General features: G+C 39.8%; 2 protein-coding genes across 2 annotated transcripts in view; both read right to left on the minus strand.

Moving 5' to 3' along the window:
* LOC107098776 (paralemmin-2-like) overlaps positions 1–1,017 on the minus strand; it is a 7,914-nt gene extending 6,897 nt beyond the window's left edge. The window contains exon 1 of the mRNA XM_015396619.1: positions 900–1,017. The gene's annotated coding sequence lies outside the window, so the exon portion shown is untranslated. The remainder of the gene's footprint in view (positions 1–899) is intronic.
* Positions 1,018–7,133: 6,116 nt separating this feature from the next.
* LOC107098768 lies at positions 7,134–13,736 on the minus strand. The gene is made up of 5 exons (XM_015396610.1): positions 13,442–13,736; positions 13,189–13,352; positions 8,979–9,206; positions 8,667–8,873; positions 7,134–8,577 (listed from the first exon to the last, which is right to left on the minus strand). Exons 1-5 carry the CDS (start codon positions 13,684–13,686, stop codon positions 8,381–8,383), a joined length of 1,041 nt encoding a protein of 346 aa, XP_015252096.1. The 5' UTR covers positions 13,687–13,736; the 3' UTR covers positions 7,134–8,380.
* Positions 13,737–14,074: the final 338 nt, after the last annotated feature.

Genomic DNA, 14,074 nt, shown 5'->3' on the forward strand with positions numbered 1-14,074 from the left:
GGAGTTGTTGTTGTCACCCAAGCGCGCTTTGGTCACGTGGTTGATTACATTACTATTAACAGACTCGCAGCGGGCATGAGGTGTTTTTAGACCTATCATCTGACCAAAGCACATAGTAGGATTAAAAGTGAATATAGAGTTGGACAAACTTGGTGTGTTTAAGTTTATGATAGGACAGAAAACTGGCACTTCCATAAACCAGTTAGAATATCCATAAAGTTAGACATTTGGAACTGTGTCTGTGCAACTTGGATTAAAATTAAAAATTGGATTAATTGCTATATCGTTCGTTACACCTTAAAATAATACTGCTAGATAGATCATAGATACTGTAATCAGGCTACTGTAGATAAATAAAATGTAATTAAAAAGCTTTAGCTAAGTTTAAGAGTAGAGGTACCAATAATTGTGGAACCTGTGGCTTTATCTGAATAATTAACAAAAAACATAAATGCCAACCCACTAAATAAATATACAAAATTCTTATAAATTCATGATAAGACATGTTTCTATGCTCTTGCTTTATGATGCACATGTATTGCATTTTGCACAACAACTGGACAAAATGACGCCGTTACGCTTGACTGATTCATATGCATGACAGAATCGGGACTCTATGAATGAATAATATGCATGTAAACACCAGCCAACTGAGGTTAGACAGGCTGTGGAGTAAAAAAACTGATAAATGATTAAAAGAATTTTAAATGCCTGGTTAGTATTGCTGCTTTATTTTTCAATGGTATGAAACAGTTTTGTTTTGGGAATGAGGATAAATTAGTTTCTCTGCATTGTGCAAATGTAACTTCCACACTGATCTATCAAACATGCACATCACAGCACTGAAGCAGATTCAGGTTAAGCATGATGACAAAAGCCACTTTAAAAATGTCTTTTACCTGACGCTTTCAGAGCCGAACCCCTCTGTGGTCAGGGATGATCCTAGCCGGGCTGTGAGCTTCTTTCTGACCGTCCACTCAGCAGACTTCAAACATTTTCTTAGACAAAGATCCTGGAAACAAAGACTCATCACAAAAGCCAAGCCCTCCTTTTAAGAACTACAACTGCTCCAGCTTGCAGAGAGGCACTCGGAGAACAAACCACGCCCTTCAATCATATTCATAAACAGGATTGGTTACAAATGTGTAATCTTTTTCTGTATCAGTTGGAGTATAAAGATGTTACTGAATTTATCGTAAGGTAGATCTTTTTTTTATATATATATATATATAGGCTTTTGCAGTAATTTGGTCATATATACACACATTAAAAATAGACTGACAGATTTACTACAGAGAGATATATATGGCTTGAAGTTGATAGTTATGAAGTAATGTGGTCTGCTGTCTTTTATTTAGTGTACATAGTAAACACGGCCATCTATCAGAAGGTATTGGAGTTTCCCTCTTGTGCACAGTTTTAGGAATGCTCTTTGCATTTTCCTGGAGGATTTGACAGTAACCCAACATNTCTTTGCATTTTCCTGGAGGATTTGACAGTAACCCAACATGCTGATTGTCTCCATGCTTCGCTGCAATGATGCAATATATCCCTATAGAAACTTCAAACCAAAACACCTTATAGTCTTTCCATCTCTATTTCCACCTAACTTCAATTTCTTTTTTTGTTTTATCCATCCATAGTCCCTCTAGCGTGTCCTGGATTTCCTGGAACAACTCACCAGGGAGACATTCAGGAGGCATCCTGAGCGGATACCCAAGCCACCTCTCGACGTGGAGAAGAAGGACTAATCTGAGTCCGCCCCTCTCTCCCGATCTCTAAGGGAGAGCCCAGACACACTACGGAGAAAACTCACTTTGACCGCTTGTATTCAGGATCTGGTTCTTTTGGTTATGACCCAAAGCTCTTGAACATAACAAGGGTAGAAACGTATATCGACCTGTATATTAAGAGCTTTACCTTTTGTTGAAGCTCCTTTTTCACCAAAACAGACCGGTGCAGCACACACTTCACAGCAGACACCGCACCAATTTGCCTATCAATCTCCCGCTCCATCTTCCCCTCATTCGTGAACAAAACCCCAAGATACTTAAACTCCTTCACAAAGGGCAGTACATCATCCCCAACCTGGAGAAGGTACTCTACCCTTTTCCGACCATGTTCTCAGATTTAAAGGCACTAATCCTCATCCCGGCCGCCTCACACTCGGCTGCAAACCACTCCAGTGAGAGCTGTAGATCACTCCCTGATGAAGCCAATAGAACCACATCATCTGCAAATAGCAGAGAGGCTATCCTAAGGCCACCAAAACAGATCCCCTCAAGACCTTGGCTGTGCCTAGAAATTCTGTCCGTAAAAGTTATGAACAGAATCGGTGAAAAAGGCCGGTGGAGTCCAACCCTCACGTGTAGCCTTGCCCACCTTTATTCTTTTTTCTCCAGGGCAGGTGAGCAACCCACCGACAAGATTCGCCGGCGCTGTTGTGGTTGCAAGAGACTTCCTGGACAGAGACTAAAACAAAAAACAGAGTTTGTGCTAAAAAAAGTAAAATAAAATAAAACAACACTCAGCAAGAAAAGCCATGTTATTTTATTTATAAAAAATAGTCAAAGAGACCTATTTCATGTTTAGCTCCAGCAGATGACCTAAAGGTTTCAGCTGCTTTAATTATCCAAAAGGCAACAGAAGCAAAAGTCCACAAACCAAATACTTTTGCACTTTTTCAAAAAGTCCATTTTGGACTCCTGCATTTCTGGACTCCTGTCCAAAAACAATATTATGCTACAGTACATGACATACGTCGAGCACTATCACCAAGTGAAAAACTGCAGCTCAAACTCCACCCCTCTTCCCTGAGTTTGGGGTCCCGCTAAGCTCCTGATTGGCCCTCCGCCTTCTCTTGTATGATTGGCTGCCACGGTTGTCCTCCTGAGAAGCTCACTTTACAAACATCTGAAGCACCACTGAATCGGGTCTTTAATTAGATGGTATAATCCTATGCGCTACCGTACATAGAACTGTAGTGTTGAAAGTCTTTATGTTTAGCTTTCTGGTAGCTTTTGGATGTTTTAAATATCTTAAGCGTTCCAGGATGTGCAAAGACAATAGTTGGTGAGGGAGTCTGCTTCTGTAAATCAGGCAATTTTTCTTCTCCTGGGTCACATAATCTAGATTGATTGTAATATCAGATGTAATGATTTACACAAGTCTTTGAATAGGTTTCATGTGAGTGCGTGTGTTTGTGTTTGGTTATTAGATTCGCCGCCAGGATGTCTGAAAAAAGAAAGAGACATAGGACTTCTTTAAAAGTCAAACTTTAAGTAACATTCAAGTAACACCCCTCCTAAAACACCTTCACTGGACTATGAAGCAGCATACTTCAAAATCCTCCACGGCATTTTAAAACTTTCAGTAATGTTGTAAAGTATATTCATTTATTAAAAGTGTTGATAAATCTAATGTATTTTTGCTAAATATTATTATTATCCAATTCAATCCACTTTATTTATATAGCAAATTTAACAACAAAAAATATCAACAATGTGCTGCACATAAAAGCAAACAAAAAACCAACACACACACAAAAAATACGTTTAAAATGAATAAATAGAAAATTAAAAAGGACACAGAGGACCACACAATTATGCTGTTTCAAAAGCCAAAGAGTAAAAGTGGGTCTTAAGAGAAGACTGAAAACACTCCGTTGTGGAGGCTGTTCGTATATGGAGGGGCAGAATATACCAAAGTATGGGAAAAGGCTTTGTCCCGGCCAGTTTTAATCCTCATCTTAGGCTCAATTTGCTGAGGGTGGCTCCCAGACCTCAAAGCACGTGCCGGAGAGTAAATCAAGAGGCGGTCAGTAATGTATTGAGGAGCCATATGCTCTAAACAACAGCTGAATACAACAAACCACACACAATAAAACATATCACAGAAGGTCGGTATTTCATGGTTTGTTTGGTTTTTATTTTATTTTCACTCAACCAAGAATGCATGCTTCACATCTGATACAGATTTATATGACTCCCTACTCCTGGGGTACTGCGGTCATGCTTTCATGCAAGTCCTTGTTTTCCTTTCATGTGCAGCAGCGGTTTTTTGATACTTCAAAAGGTTGTTAATCTTAAATAAAGATTGAGATACAAAGCATAAAAAACAAATGTATTTTATTTTCGCTTTTCCAAAACTAAAGATAAACAGAAATACATAAAACACATGTGGTACAGGGCAATGTGTTGACATAGACACAGAGAGCTTTTTGCTCTTGATCTGAAGGCGGTCAGGAGAAAGCTAGAATCAATGGTTCTCTTTTCTTACTGCTTGTACTTGCTGTTTAGCTCACAATAGCTACTTGATTACAATGTGCTCCAACTTCAGAGATAAGGAGTCTTTTTTTTTTACTTTTACTCTCAAGTCATTAAGTGACATGTCTCCTTTTGCATGTCTGCCTGGGGGCATGCTTGCCTGTGTGCATTTGGATTGAAAAACACATTTAAAAACACCCGCTCTCTTTAAACCATCAGTATGAAACCCAGTTACACTTTCAAACATCAGTTAAAAATAATGTATTCAGCAGGAGGCATTGTGACTGACCTCCCAGTTTCTTTTGTTGTTTCAGCCCAAATAGAGACAATTCCTTCTCTTTCTGCTGGGAACAAAGCCTTTGTTTTAACTAAAATGTTTTAGCAGTGCAGCGATGCATGAGCCACTCCTCTCAGTGCCAAGCACTAAGGTTTTCATATGAATAATCCAAGAAGGCAGACTCTCAGAGCCATGAAGCTGAATACTGAATAAAGAAGTGATGAAATATTGAGAAGTGCAGGAATGATGTTTGTTTTAATCTAATAAGGTCAGCGTGTAGACATGGTACCCACAAAGTCTACAATAGGTCTACAAAATGTCCAGCACTCAACAGAAGCCCAGTCTGACTGGCAACATGAAACTCAGACACTTTGCCACAGGAAAATAAAATTCCCTAATTACATCAACTGATTTTTGTAAATATGTCGAAACAACGAAAATATTTGATGATGACTGAAGTTAGTGAGAGATTTCCTGAACCAAGTGTTTTTTTAATATGTTTACTTCCACCAGCCCTTTATTCTACAGAATGTCACTAAACCCATTGCTATGAATAAAACACACTCAGAGTGAAACATAGTGGAGCCTGTGGAGATGCATTTCCTAAGTAGAAATAGTAAAGCTCTGCAAGTGGATAAGGTGAAGCTGATTACAGTGTACACAACCCTGAAGGGAAACCTATGCAGAAGAGCATAGACAAGTGTAGAGGTCTGACTTCAAGAAGTACAGCAAATTTAAACATATAGCCAGAGGTGAAACTAAATGTTCTAGATCTAAACATCTTGTTAGAGAGACATAGTTGGAGCAGAGTAAGAAAATAGGTGGCTATGTTTTTCTTTACAAGAGATGTTGAATTTGAGCCTGGAAATGAAGAAATGCACAAAACTTACAGTTCAGATTTGCCAAACTGGCTGAAATATAATCTAAAAGTAAAAACTCTGTTACTGACAGAACATTAAGATCTAATAGCATTGACTCAGTGTGCAGTTTTCAGTTTATACTGGCATAAAAGGGCCTTGGGTTAGTAATTTTCTTCCTCATCTCCCCCTGCCTATGACATGGAATCCCAATAAAATACTAGGAGTTTGTTATAACAAGAAAATTACTACTTATTAAGTTTAGTAGTATTTTATTATTTAATACTATTACGTTTTTCTTTTTTAGAGATTTGGAAGTTCATAGTGTTCAAGTACAAAGCATTGTGCACCTTGCCAGTAATCTTTTAGTTTCATTCAGTTTAAGAGACTTAATGTATTTCTGTATGTCTAATATGTTTCAGTTATTCTGGGCTGTCTACCTGCATAATTTTCTGAAATAGGAGCCGACGGGAGTGCTGACATCAGACTTCCAGCAACCAAAAGCTAAAAACTGAAGTTAATGCACAAAGCTCTAAAATAGTAACTGGTTAATGACATTAGTGTTTACCTCAAACCTGCTGTCTCATATGCAATTCAGACTGTATTATTTTTGAGTCTGTAAACATCATGAAACAAAGTAATGGGAAACACTAGTTCCAACTTTTTCTGCTTCTAAAGAATTTAAGAGGAAAGGTAGAAGCAGGCATTTGATCAGCCTATTAGAAGCAGAAGGTATGGCAGTGTGCTACATGCATGGGGTGGAGAAGGCTAAAAAAAAACCAGCACCAAACCAAGCTGAAATGGCCCAGTTGTACTTTGGAGCCCACCCCTATTAAAATGCAGTAACAGGACCTAAAGAGACCATCAGAAGTTAAGATTTTATTTAAGATGAACAATCTTAAAAGATGCAGCTCCAATCAACATTCAGATAAAAATCATATTGATGCACCTTTCCTTCATACATCCTGTATGAAATTCAGGGCAGCTTCAGGTTCCAGATAACCATTGGAGCGGCAGTCGGTAAGGAAGAAAAAAGAGAATCAGTGACTAATAAAAACTAGTGCAGTGTTGGAGGTTTAGGAAATGAGTAGAATTTAGTGATGGGTTCATGAAGCATCTTGAAGCATTTCATCACATTGCCAAACTGTATTGATACTGCGTTGATACTGTCTCCCAGAATACTGACACCTGCTGGACATTTAAAGACACTACAGGAAGCTTATTTGACAGACAAAACTGAATTAATTTGATGACCTAGTACAATGATATAGTGTTGCACCAATACCAGTATTGGGCGGGGCCCCGATCCAGCACCAAAATAGTGGTATCGGTATGGGCGAGTACCAACAAATAGGGCACCGATACCATTTTGACAGCCAAAAGTTTATTTAACTATTGTCACCTATTCCAGGTAGGCAATAAAAAGTTCTACTGGATTCACTTTGTATTAGTCTTTTTCCTGCTTCACAAAGGTAGGCAGCAGCTTAACAAAGCCATGATGGCCATTATTTTACATCAAAGTAGTATGTAGTTCTTCATATACACACACACATCAATTTCAAACAGATGGTATCGGTATGGTATCCGTATCGGCCAATACTGCACAGCCAGGTATCGGGGTGAAGAAATGGCATCGGTGCAACACTACAAATATATCTGTTATTTGTGTGTTTTTAGCTTTCTTCCTATATGGAAAGTTTTTCAAAATTTGAAACATATCTATACTGCCAAAAAAATGGCTTTGGCACAACACTAGATATAATTAAAGTTATTGTAGATTATATTGTATTATTTCATATCTAAGTTTAAATTGAAAATATCTTTGGTATTTTTAGATACAGCCAATGTAATACAAACAATGTAAACATATAGCCTATCATAATGTGAAAATTAAGGGGAACATGAATGATGCTTGTGGACTAGGATTTTAAATCATATTTTTGAAACATTAACTATAGTAAAAACGGTATATAAACTAAGAGTCAATTTGAAATGAACTTTAATTCAGATAAGTTGAGTGATAACTGAGAGGAACAGGATGACACAAGAAAATGAAAATGAACAACGGCAACGGCTGAAATGTACCTATTCCTTTTAGGCTGCTCCAAAATTCTTGATCATTTTAATGATAAACAGCAAAATATGAGACATCATATGTTGACACATACGTTTTCAAACACATTTTAGTAAGTCAATCATTTAGAAACAACCCCTGTATTGGTCACATCACTTTCTTGAAACGACACTGATAGTGTTTCGTTCTATGGGCTCAACATGGACCCATCACTAGTAGAATTATACAGCAGTCATTCCTCTGGTACAATTTTTTATGCTGTCAGTGGTCCACCAGGGTCAGAAGCACCACATGCCTTGAATGTTGAAAATCATCAGTTCACCTGGGAGCTCAGCAATGCTGTGCTGCAATCACAGTGAGAACTGTCCACACTACGAGAGGTATTCAAAAATACATGATCGGTCCCAAAGGAAAACAAAATGATGTTGTTACTCATAATTTTAAGGGGTTCTTCAACAGGTTGCAGATGTTGATTAAAGAATCCTCTGCAGTGGTTTGACTTATGGAGAAGCCTTTGGTTGAAGATACTGTGTTGTTGTTCGGCAGTCGGATGGAAGAGGATGCTCAGGATTCTTTATAACGTTCTTCAATTAGTTAGAAATTTCTTAAAACAGGTCAGAGGCCTTCATATATTACCACACATTCATTTTTACACATGCAGGCCTGAGAGTGAAATATTGGGGTACATGGCTTTTTTTCTGTCTTTAAACATGAGGCACCTGGGCAGAAATAAATGTCTGCAAACCTCAAACAGCTGAAGCAACTTGGTAAAGAATGCGACACAAGCATGTGAGAGAGGTGGATGGCCTAATGGAAAACTGGAGTCTTTAAAGTGTTGTTCAGACCAAAACAGAACTAACCAAGTCCAAAAAGTAAAAAATGCAAAAATATCAATCATTCGTGTTAATTAAACCTTGGAAATCAGTCCCATCATGTGAGGGGTGCTCTGTCCTTGCAGATGCACCTGGAAACGTAGGTGTTTGTCAACAGACTGATCCAAATCTTTGCTGGTGTCCCAGAACCTGACTGTTATTTTTCTTGACTCTGGCTCAGTCTCATTAAACTGAACGGTGACATTGGTAGGAGCTGTGAGGATTTCAACACCTGGAGACACAATAGGACAGTTAGAATTTTATATCACTTTTACGCCCACAAATTATTAGTCTTCTTTCTCAGATTGACTGATGTCCTACCTTTGTGCTTTTCTATTTCGGCCAAGCAGACCGACATCATCCAGAACCTTGGTGCTGTTTGAGTCTTTAGACCACAGATCATGGCTGGCAGAGAGAGGAGGCGATGTGGGGAGTAGTCGGTGAAGGACCACAAGCACTGCAGGCCGGTAGTCCTGGGAACTCTTACCTCCACCCGCTTTATGTTTTCTTCATCATTTGGTTGCTCTTCTAGAACAAGAACATCCAAATGTCCTCACACACACAGGACAGTTTTTTTTTTATCATTTTTTATGTAAAACTGTCATAACTAACTGTCATATTGGTCACACTTGCCTTTTTTCCTCAGTAAGTGCCTGTGGAGCCTGTTTTTGGACAGCAAAGTTAGGATGCTCTCCCACACAGGGCATCCAGAACGGGATGTAACAGACAAACAGACGTCCACCTCGACTCCTGAGTCAGTCTGCCGATATCCTTGGATTCTGACCTGCAGCATAAAAGGACCTTTCTTCACCTCATCGATTGGTAGAAAGGTTTTCAAACTCTGATGCACACGAGTCAAACCTAAGAACAGAAGATCGAATGGAAATCAGCCAGGGTCATCCTTTCCCGCAGTTCCTTGGAAGAATATTTACTACCTTTTTATACTGATACAGACATATAATTCAATCTATGTTAGATCTATGTGCATGTAGCAAACTATTCTGAAGCTATTCTAAACTAGACCAAAATATACATTTAATTTTTTCCTCTTTAAATAAAACTGTAAATGGAAAAATCAGTGGTTTGAGCCTTGACTCTGATGCAATTAAATACTTCAGTAGATTGAAACGCCCATGTTATTTGAATTCACTGTGAAACTCGACACAAAGTCTGAATGTTACAAGGCCTCGCTCACAACAGTCACGGCGGTGCGCTTGAAACACTTCTCAGTGACAATTCTGCTTCAAAACGTTCAAAGCTGTGTCAAGCTTAACATCATTAGTGGCAGCTGCCAAGCAGCTTGGTGAAAAAAATTATACTGTTGGAAAAATTATTAGAAACTAGGAGAACCGCATCAGGAAGAAGCGTCAACTGGTAGAAGATCCTGATGCTCAGACCGCAAGCAGCAGAAGCAGTAAATACACGCCTTTCATTTTTAAAGCTTGTACAAGTTTAGTTCTGATGCGCCCCTGATGCATCTTTGCTGCTCTAGCTGCGCAGACAAAAAGTGGGTCTATAGCACGTCAGGCAGAGCTACCTTATCCTTTCTTTGCCAATAACAGTGGCGGATGAAATCCAGAGAGTTGCTTGACTTATTTTAATGAATAATGCTACGTTCAGACCAAAAGGACTGCAAGCAGCAAAAAGCTTCTGCTGCTTCATCTTTGATGCCTGTCCACCTTAAGATCCAACGTCCAATAAAGTGTGCTCAGATGCATCTGATGCTTCTGCCGCAGCTATACTATATTAGCTGTTATAAATGGGTAAAAAGTAGTTTTAATATGCTAAGTGAGAAAGTCCACCTGAAAACTTCATCTGCACAGTCAGTTCATCGAGATTACGATCCTGACTTCAAATATTTTGCTGTCAGAGCCGCTCAGACCCCTGTACAGCGGCAGGGCACAGTCACTAGGAATCACGTTCCACAGCAGCCTCTGGCCCGCCAGCCTCTTTGCGGTTTTCCACTACTGTTCGCTGCGATTGGAAGGTGTTTTTCACATACATAATCCAAATTGCAGGCACCAGAATGATAAAATTTAACATATTTTGCCGGCAAGTTTCTACATTTGAAGTTAATTTACACATTCATAAACTGTTTCAGAGCAGTGACCATAGCGATCTACATCAGCAGTGCTGTGTGTCTCTCCCTGCCAGCTCCCAGATCAGCTTCTCTGATTGGTGGATGTGGGGCGTCGAGCAGCAAAAGTTAAATTATTCCATATCCAGCAGCTGCTGTTTTTGAAGCACATTGCACGCTTCAGTTGCTCAGAAGCTCTCAAGGTGCGGCTTCAGCTGCTCAGCGGGACCTATTGCTGTGCCTTAATGCACATCAACCATTGACTTTAAATGTAAACTAGCTGCATCTGCTGCCTCTGCAGCCTGCGGTCTGAATGTAGCATAAGAAAGGTGAGGAATCAGTCCAGAGCTACACAGGAGGAGCTGGTCAATGACCTGAAAAGAGCTGGGACCCCCGTTACAAAGGTTACTGTTGGTAATATACTAAGACATCATGGTTTAAAATCATGCATGGCTTTAGTCAGCACAGGTCCAGACTTGTCTTAAGTTTCCTCATGATCATTGAGGTAATCCAGAGGAAGTCATAGGAAAAAGTTACGTGGTCAGATGAGACTAAAATCAAACATTATGGTCTAATTTAAACTTGCTGTGTTTGTAGAAAGAAGAATGCAGAATCCCCCCCAAAAAACCACCCCTACTATGGAGTAGTGATCAAAATGAAGCCTCAAAAAGCAATGAAGCCTTCATACCTAAAGATTCATTACTTGATGCTTCATTCATTGCTCACTAGTGACATCTACTGTAGCACAGACATTATGACAGCCCTCATATTTAAAAAATCAGTAAACAGCAATGTGTCTAATATTGTCAAAAAAAAAAGGTTTTTGTTATATACATGTGTAATTATTATTATACTGTATGCTGCTGTATCTCTGCTGATTTGTAACCCAACAACCTACAACAACCCACAAAGCGGAAAGTTTCTTTGCACTTTTACTTTGAAATCCGACATGAGAAAATAAGCAGTGACATGTTAACAGTAATGCGTAGCATCGCTTCTTCCTGGTCAAGCAATCAGCACCTTTGTTTATAGATGTTCCATATCGGCCTGTTTTTCAGTGTAGTCCTGTTTCTCTGACTGTGACTGGCTGGATGTGCTCTCTTCATCCTCTGACATGGAAGCTTGCTAGGAGCTTGTCTGCCTGGCTGTGTGTTTCCTGGACAGGAAACACACATACAGCTGCTTATTGTATCTCTGCTTCTGTCTCCTTGAACCCCAGTCGGCCTCAGCAGATGGCCGCTCACACTGAGCCTGGTTCTGCTGGAGGTTTCTTCCGGTTAAAAGAGATGTTTTCCTCTCCACTGGGACTACAAGCATGCTTTGTGAACCTAATTGAATTGAAGCATTAAAGCAGGGCTTTGTTAGACATCCCCCAGTTTTACTGGCTTCAGATGTCCAATCACTACTGTGGAGCATAGGGGTGGAAGCATCATTTTTTGGGGGGTGGTTTCCAGCACAGGACGACTGCACTGTATTAAGGTGAAGGAACAACCTCCTTCCTTAATTTAGAATATTGGAAGACCCATCCACAACCCGAAAATGATTTAAAGCACATAGCCAGGATAACCAAGGAGTTGTTCCGGGAAAAGAAGAAAATGTCAGAGCCCTCCATGATTTGTCAGTGGGATAACTTGCAAAATTGCAGGTTGTTCAAATACTAATTTTCCTCACTGTATTTGTATTCAGGTCCCCTTATTTACATTAATCCCATTAACAGTGAACATGCCGTCATTCCTGCTTCGAGATTCAGTGGCTGCAACATAATGTGCTTGGAATGCTTTTTCTCAACAAAGGAAGTCCGTAGAAACACTTTGCAGTACAATTTGAACTGCTAACCCTTGTATATTCCCAATAAGTTCCAGTTCCATCAAATCAGAACAGATTTCTCTGACCAGTTTCTTGGACATGCAGCGCTTGTCTTTGGTGCTTATATTATCGGTACAGGTGCAAAGCCATGTCTTAACGAATTTCAGATCTTTTTTTCAGATCATGGAGTAAAATGCTACTTAGTTAAATACTTTGTGATAGGATTTAAACACTTTTTGTTTTAACCCTCGTTTTATCTTCAACATTTAATCTCTGACCTGTCTGCTCTGTGCTCTGTTCCTTGATGCTGTCCTAATGCTGTTGCCTTCTTTTCTCCATCTTCAAACCCCTGAGACAGGACCGCTGAATTATACTAAAAGAACATAAAAGTGGACTGGATTTTATTTCGGGTGCATAAATGGAACTGAATACACAGCATTCATGATATTTATTTTTTTCTAATGGGGGGGAGGGGTTGCAAATTACTGCACTGCCTTCTTTCTGTTAGTCTGGTTTGCTAAAACATCCACATAGTCCATGATATTTATGTTTGTAACGTGAAATATATTTAACAGGTTCAACGTTTATTGAATATTCCTTTAATGGTCTAACCTGACAACAGCCAGATGCATGTCTCGCTCCGCCCAGCTCTACAGTAGGCGGAGCGAGACATGCATCTGGCTGTTGTCAGGTTATTAATGGTCTAGTCCAGGGGTGTGCAACTTCAGTCCTGGAGGGCCTGTATCCTGCAACTTTTAGATATCTCCTTGACCTAACACACCTGTATTAACTATACAGATAATTAAAAGGATTGCATGTTGCATACTAGGGAGGTAATTCAACCATTTGATTCAGGTGTGTTGGACCAATGATGGATCTAAATGTTGCAGGAAACAGGCCCTGAAGGCCTGGAGTTGCACACCCCTGATTTAGTCTGTCCACTGTGACATTTCCTCGTACCTGCTGGGTTGAGCCTAAAGTTGCGATCAGTTAACACCATGAGCATGAGTCTGGAGCACAGAACCTCCGGGAAACACAGCGGGATGTCTCTGTATTCGGTGTCCGGATAATCCCAACCATATCCTGCTGCGCAGCAGAATCTCCTCAGCAAGGATCCGTCCAGCCTTAAAAACAGCAAAGACAAACCATCTGAAAACTAAATGTTCCACAGCTACCTGCTCTTCCTTTAAACAGCTTTCTTCATGCTGCTCACCTGCAATTAAGGACCGTGTAAACGACAGCGCGCGCTCCCGAGGCGCGTGCCGCATACAGCTGCCCTTTCCTGCGCGTTACAGCTCTGCTCAGGTATTTCATGTAAAGATACACTAAACTTGGAAGTTTGTCGCTATTTAGCACATTCTTATCTAGCAGCTTATGTGAGCGGTAAATGTATATATAACCTAAATACAAACAACCAACCGATAGCGGCGCAATAATAAAGCTTCGCGCGTTTCCCATGTTGGTTAAACTGTTTTTGCTCGGAGGCCACAGCTTTGGACTCCGGACACCTCTGGTTCTACGGCAAGCGCGTTAAGACAAAACAAGTAGAGAATTTCGAGAATAATGAATCAAAAGCGATGCAACAGTAGGCTTCAACTTAAGCAACCAGTTCTAGTGTGGATTTTAAACATCAAGTCGCACATTTCTAAAGAACCAACATCAGCACCCTCAATTGCATATGCCTCTCAATAATAAAAGTAGTCTGTATGACTTTTAACCACTTTGTAACTCTTAGAATGTACATATATATCCACACCCTTTGATATGGAATAAAAGTTCTGGTGAATTTAATTACGTTAAAACAGCAGAAGGTTGGTGGGGAAAAAAAAAGTTCACGTGTGAAATC

The sequence above is a fragment of the Cyprinodon variegatus genome, unplaced genomic scaffold, assembly GCF_000732505.1.
Source record: "Cyprinodon variegatus isolate N-32 unplaced genomic scaffold, C_variegatus-1.0 Scaffold809, whole genome shotgun sequence".
Taxonomy (NCBI): Eukaryota; Metazoa; Chordata; class Actinopteri; order Cyprinodontiformes; family Cyprinodontidae; genus Cyprinodon; species Cyprinodon variegatus.

Excerpts from the sequence above, each read along its gene's own strand:
- LOC107098768 (XM_015396610.1), bottom strand. The coding sequence starts at position 13,686 with ATGGGAAACGCGCGAAGCTTTATTATTGCGCCGCTATCGGTTGGTTGT. Across the intron at positions 13,353-13,441 it reads TACACGGTCCTTAATTGCAG|GCTGGACGGATCCTTGCTGA; the intron begins GTGAGCAGCATG and ends GCTGTTTTTAAG. Across the intron at positions 8,874-8,978 it reads GCACTTACTGAGGAAAAAAG|AAGAGCAACCAAATGATGAA; the intron begins GCAAGTGTGACC and ends TTCTTGTTCTAG.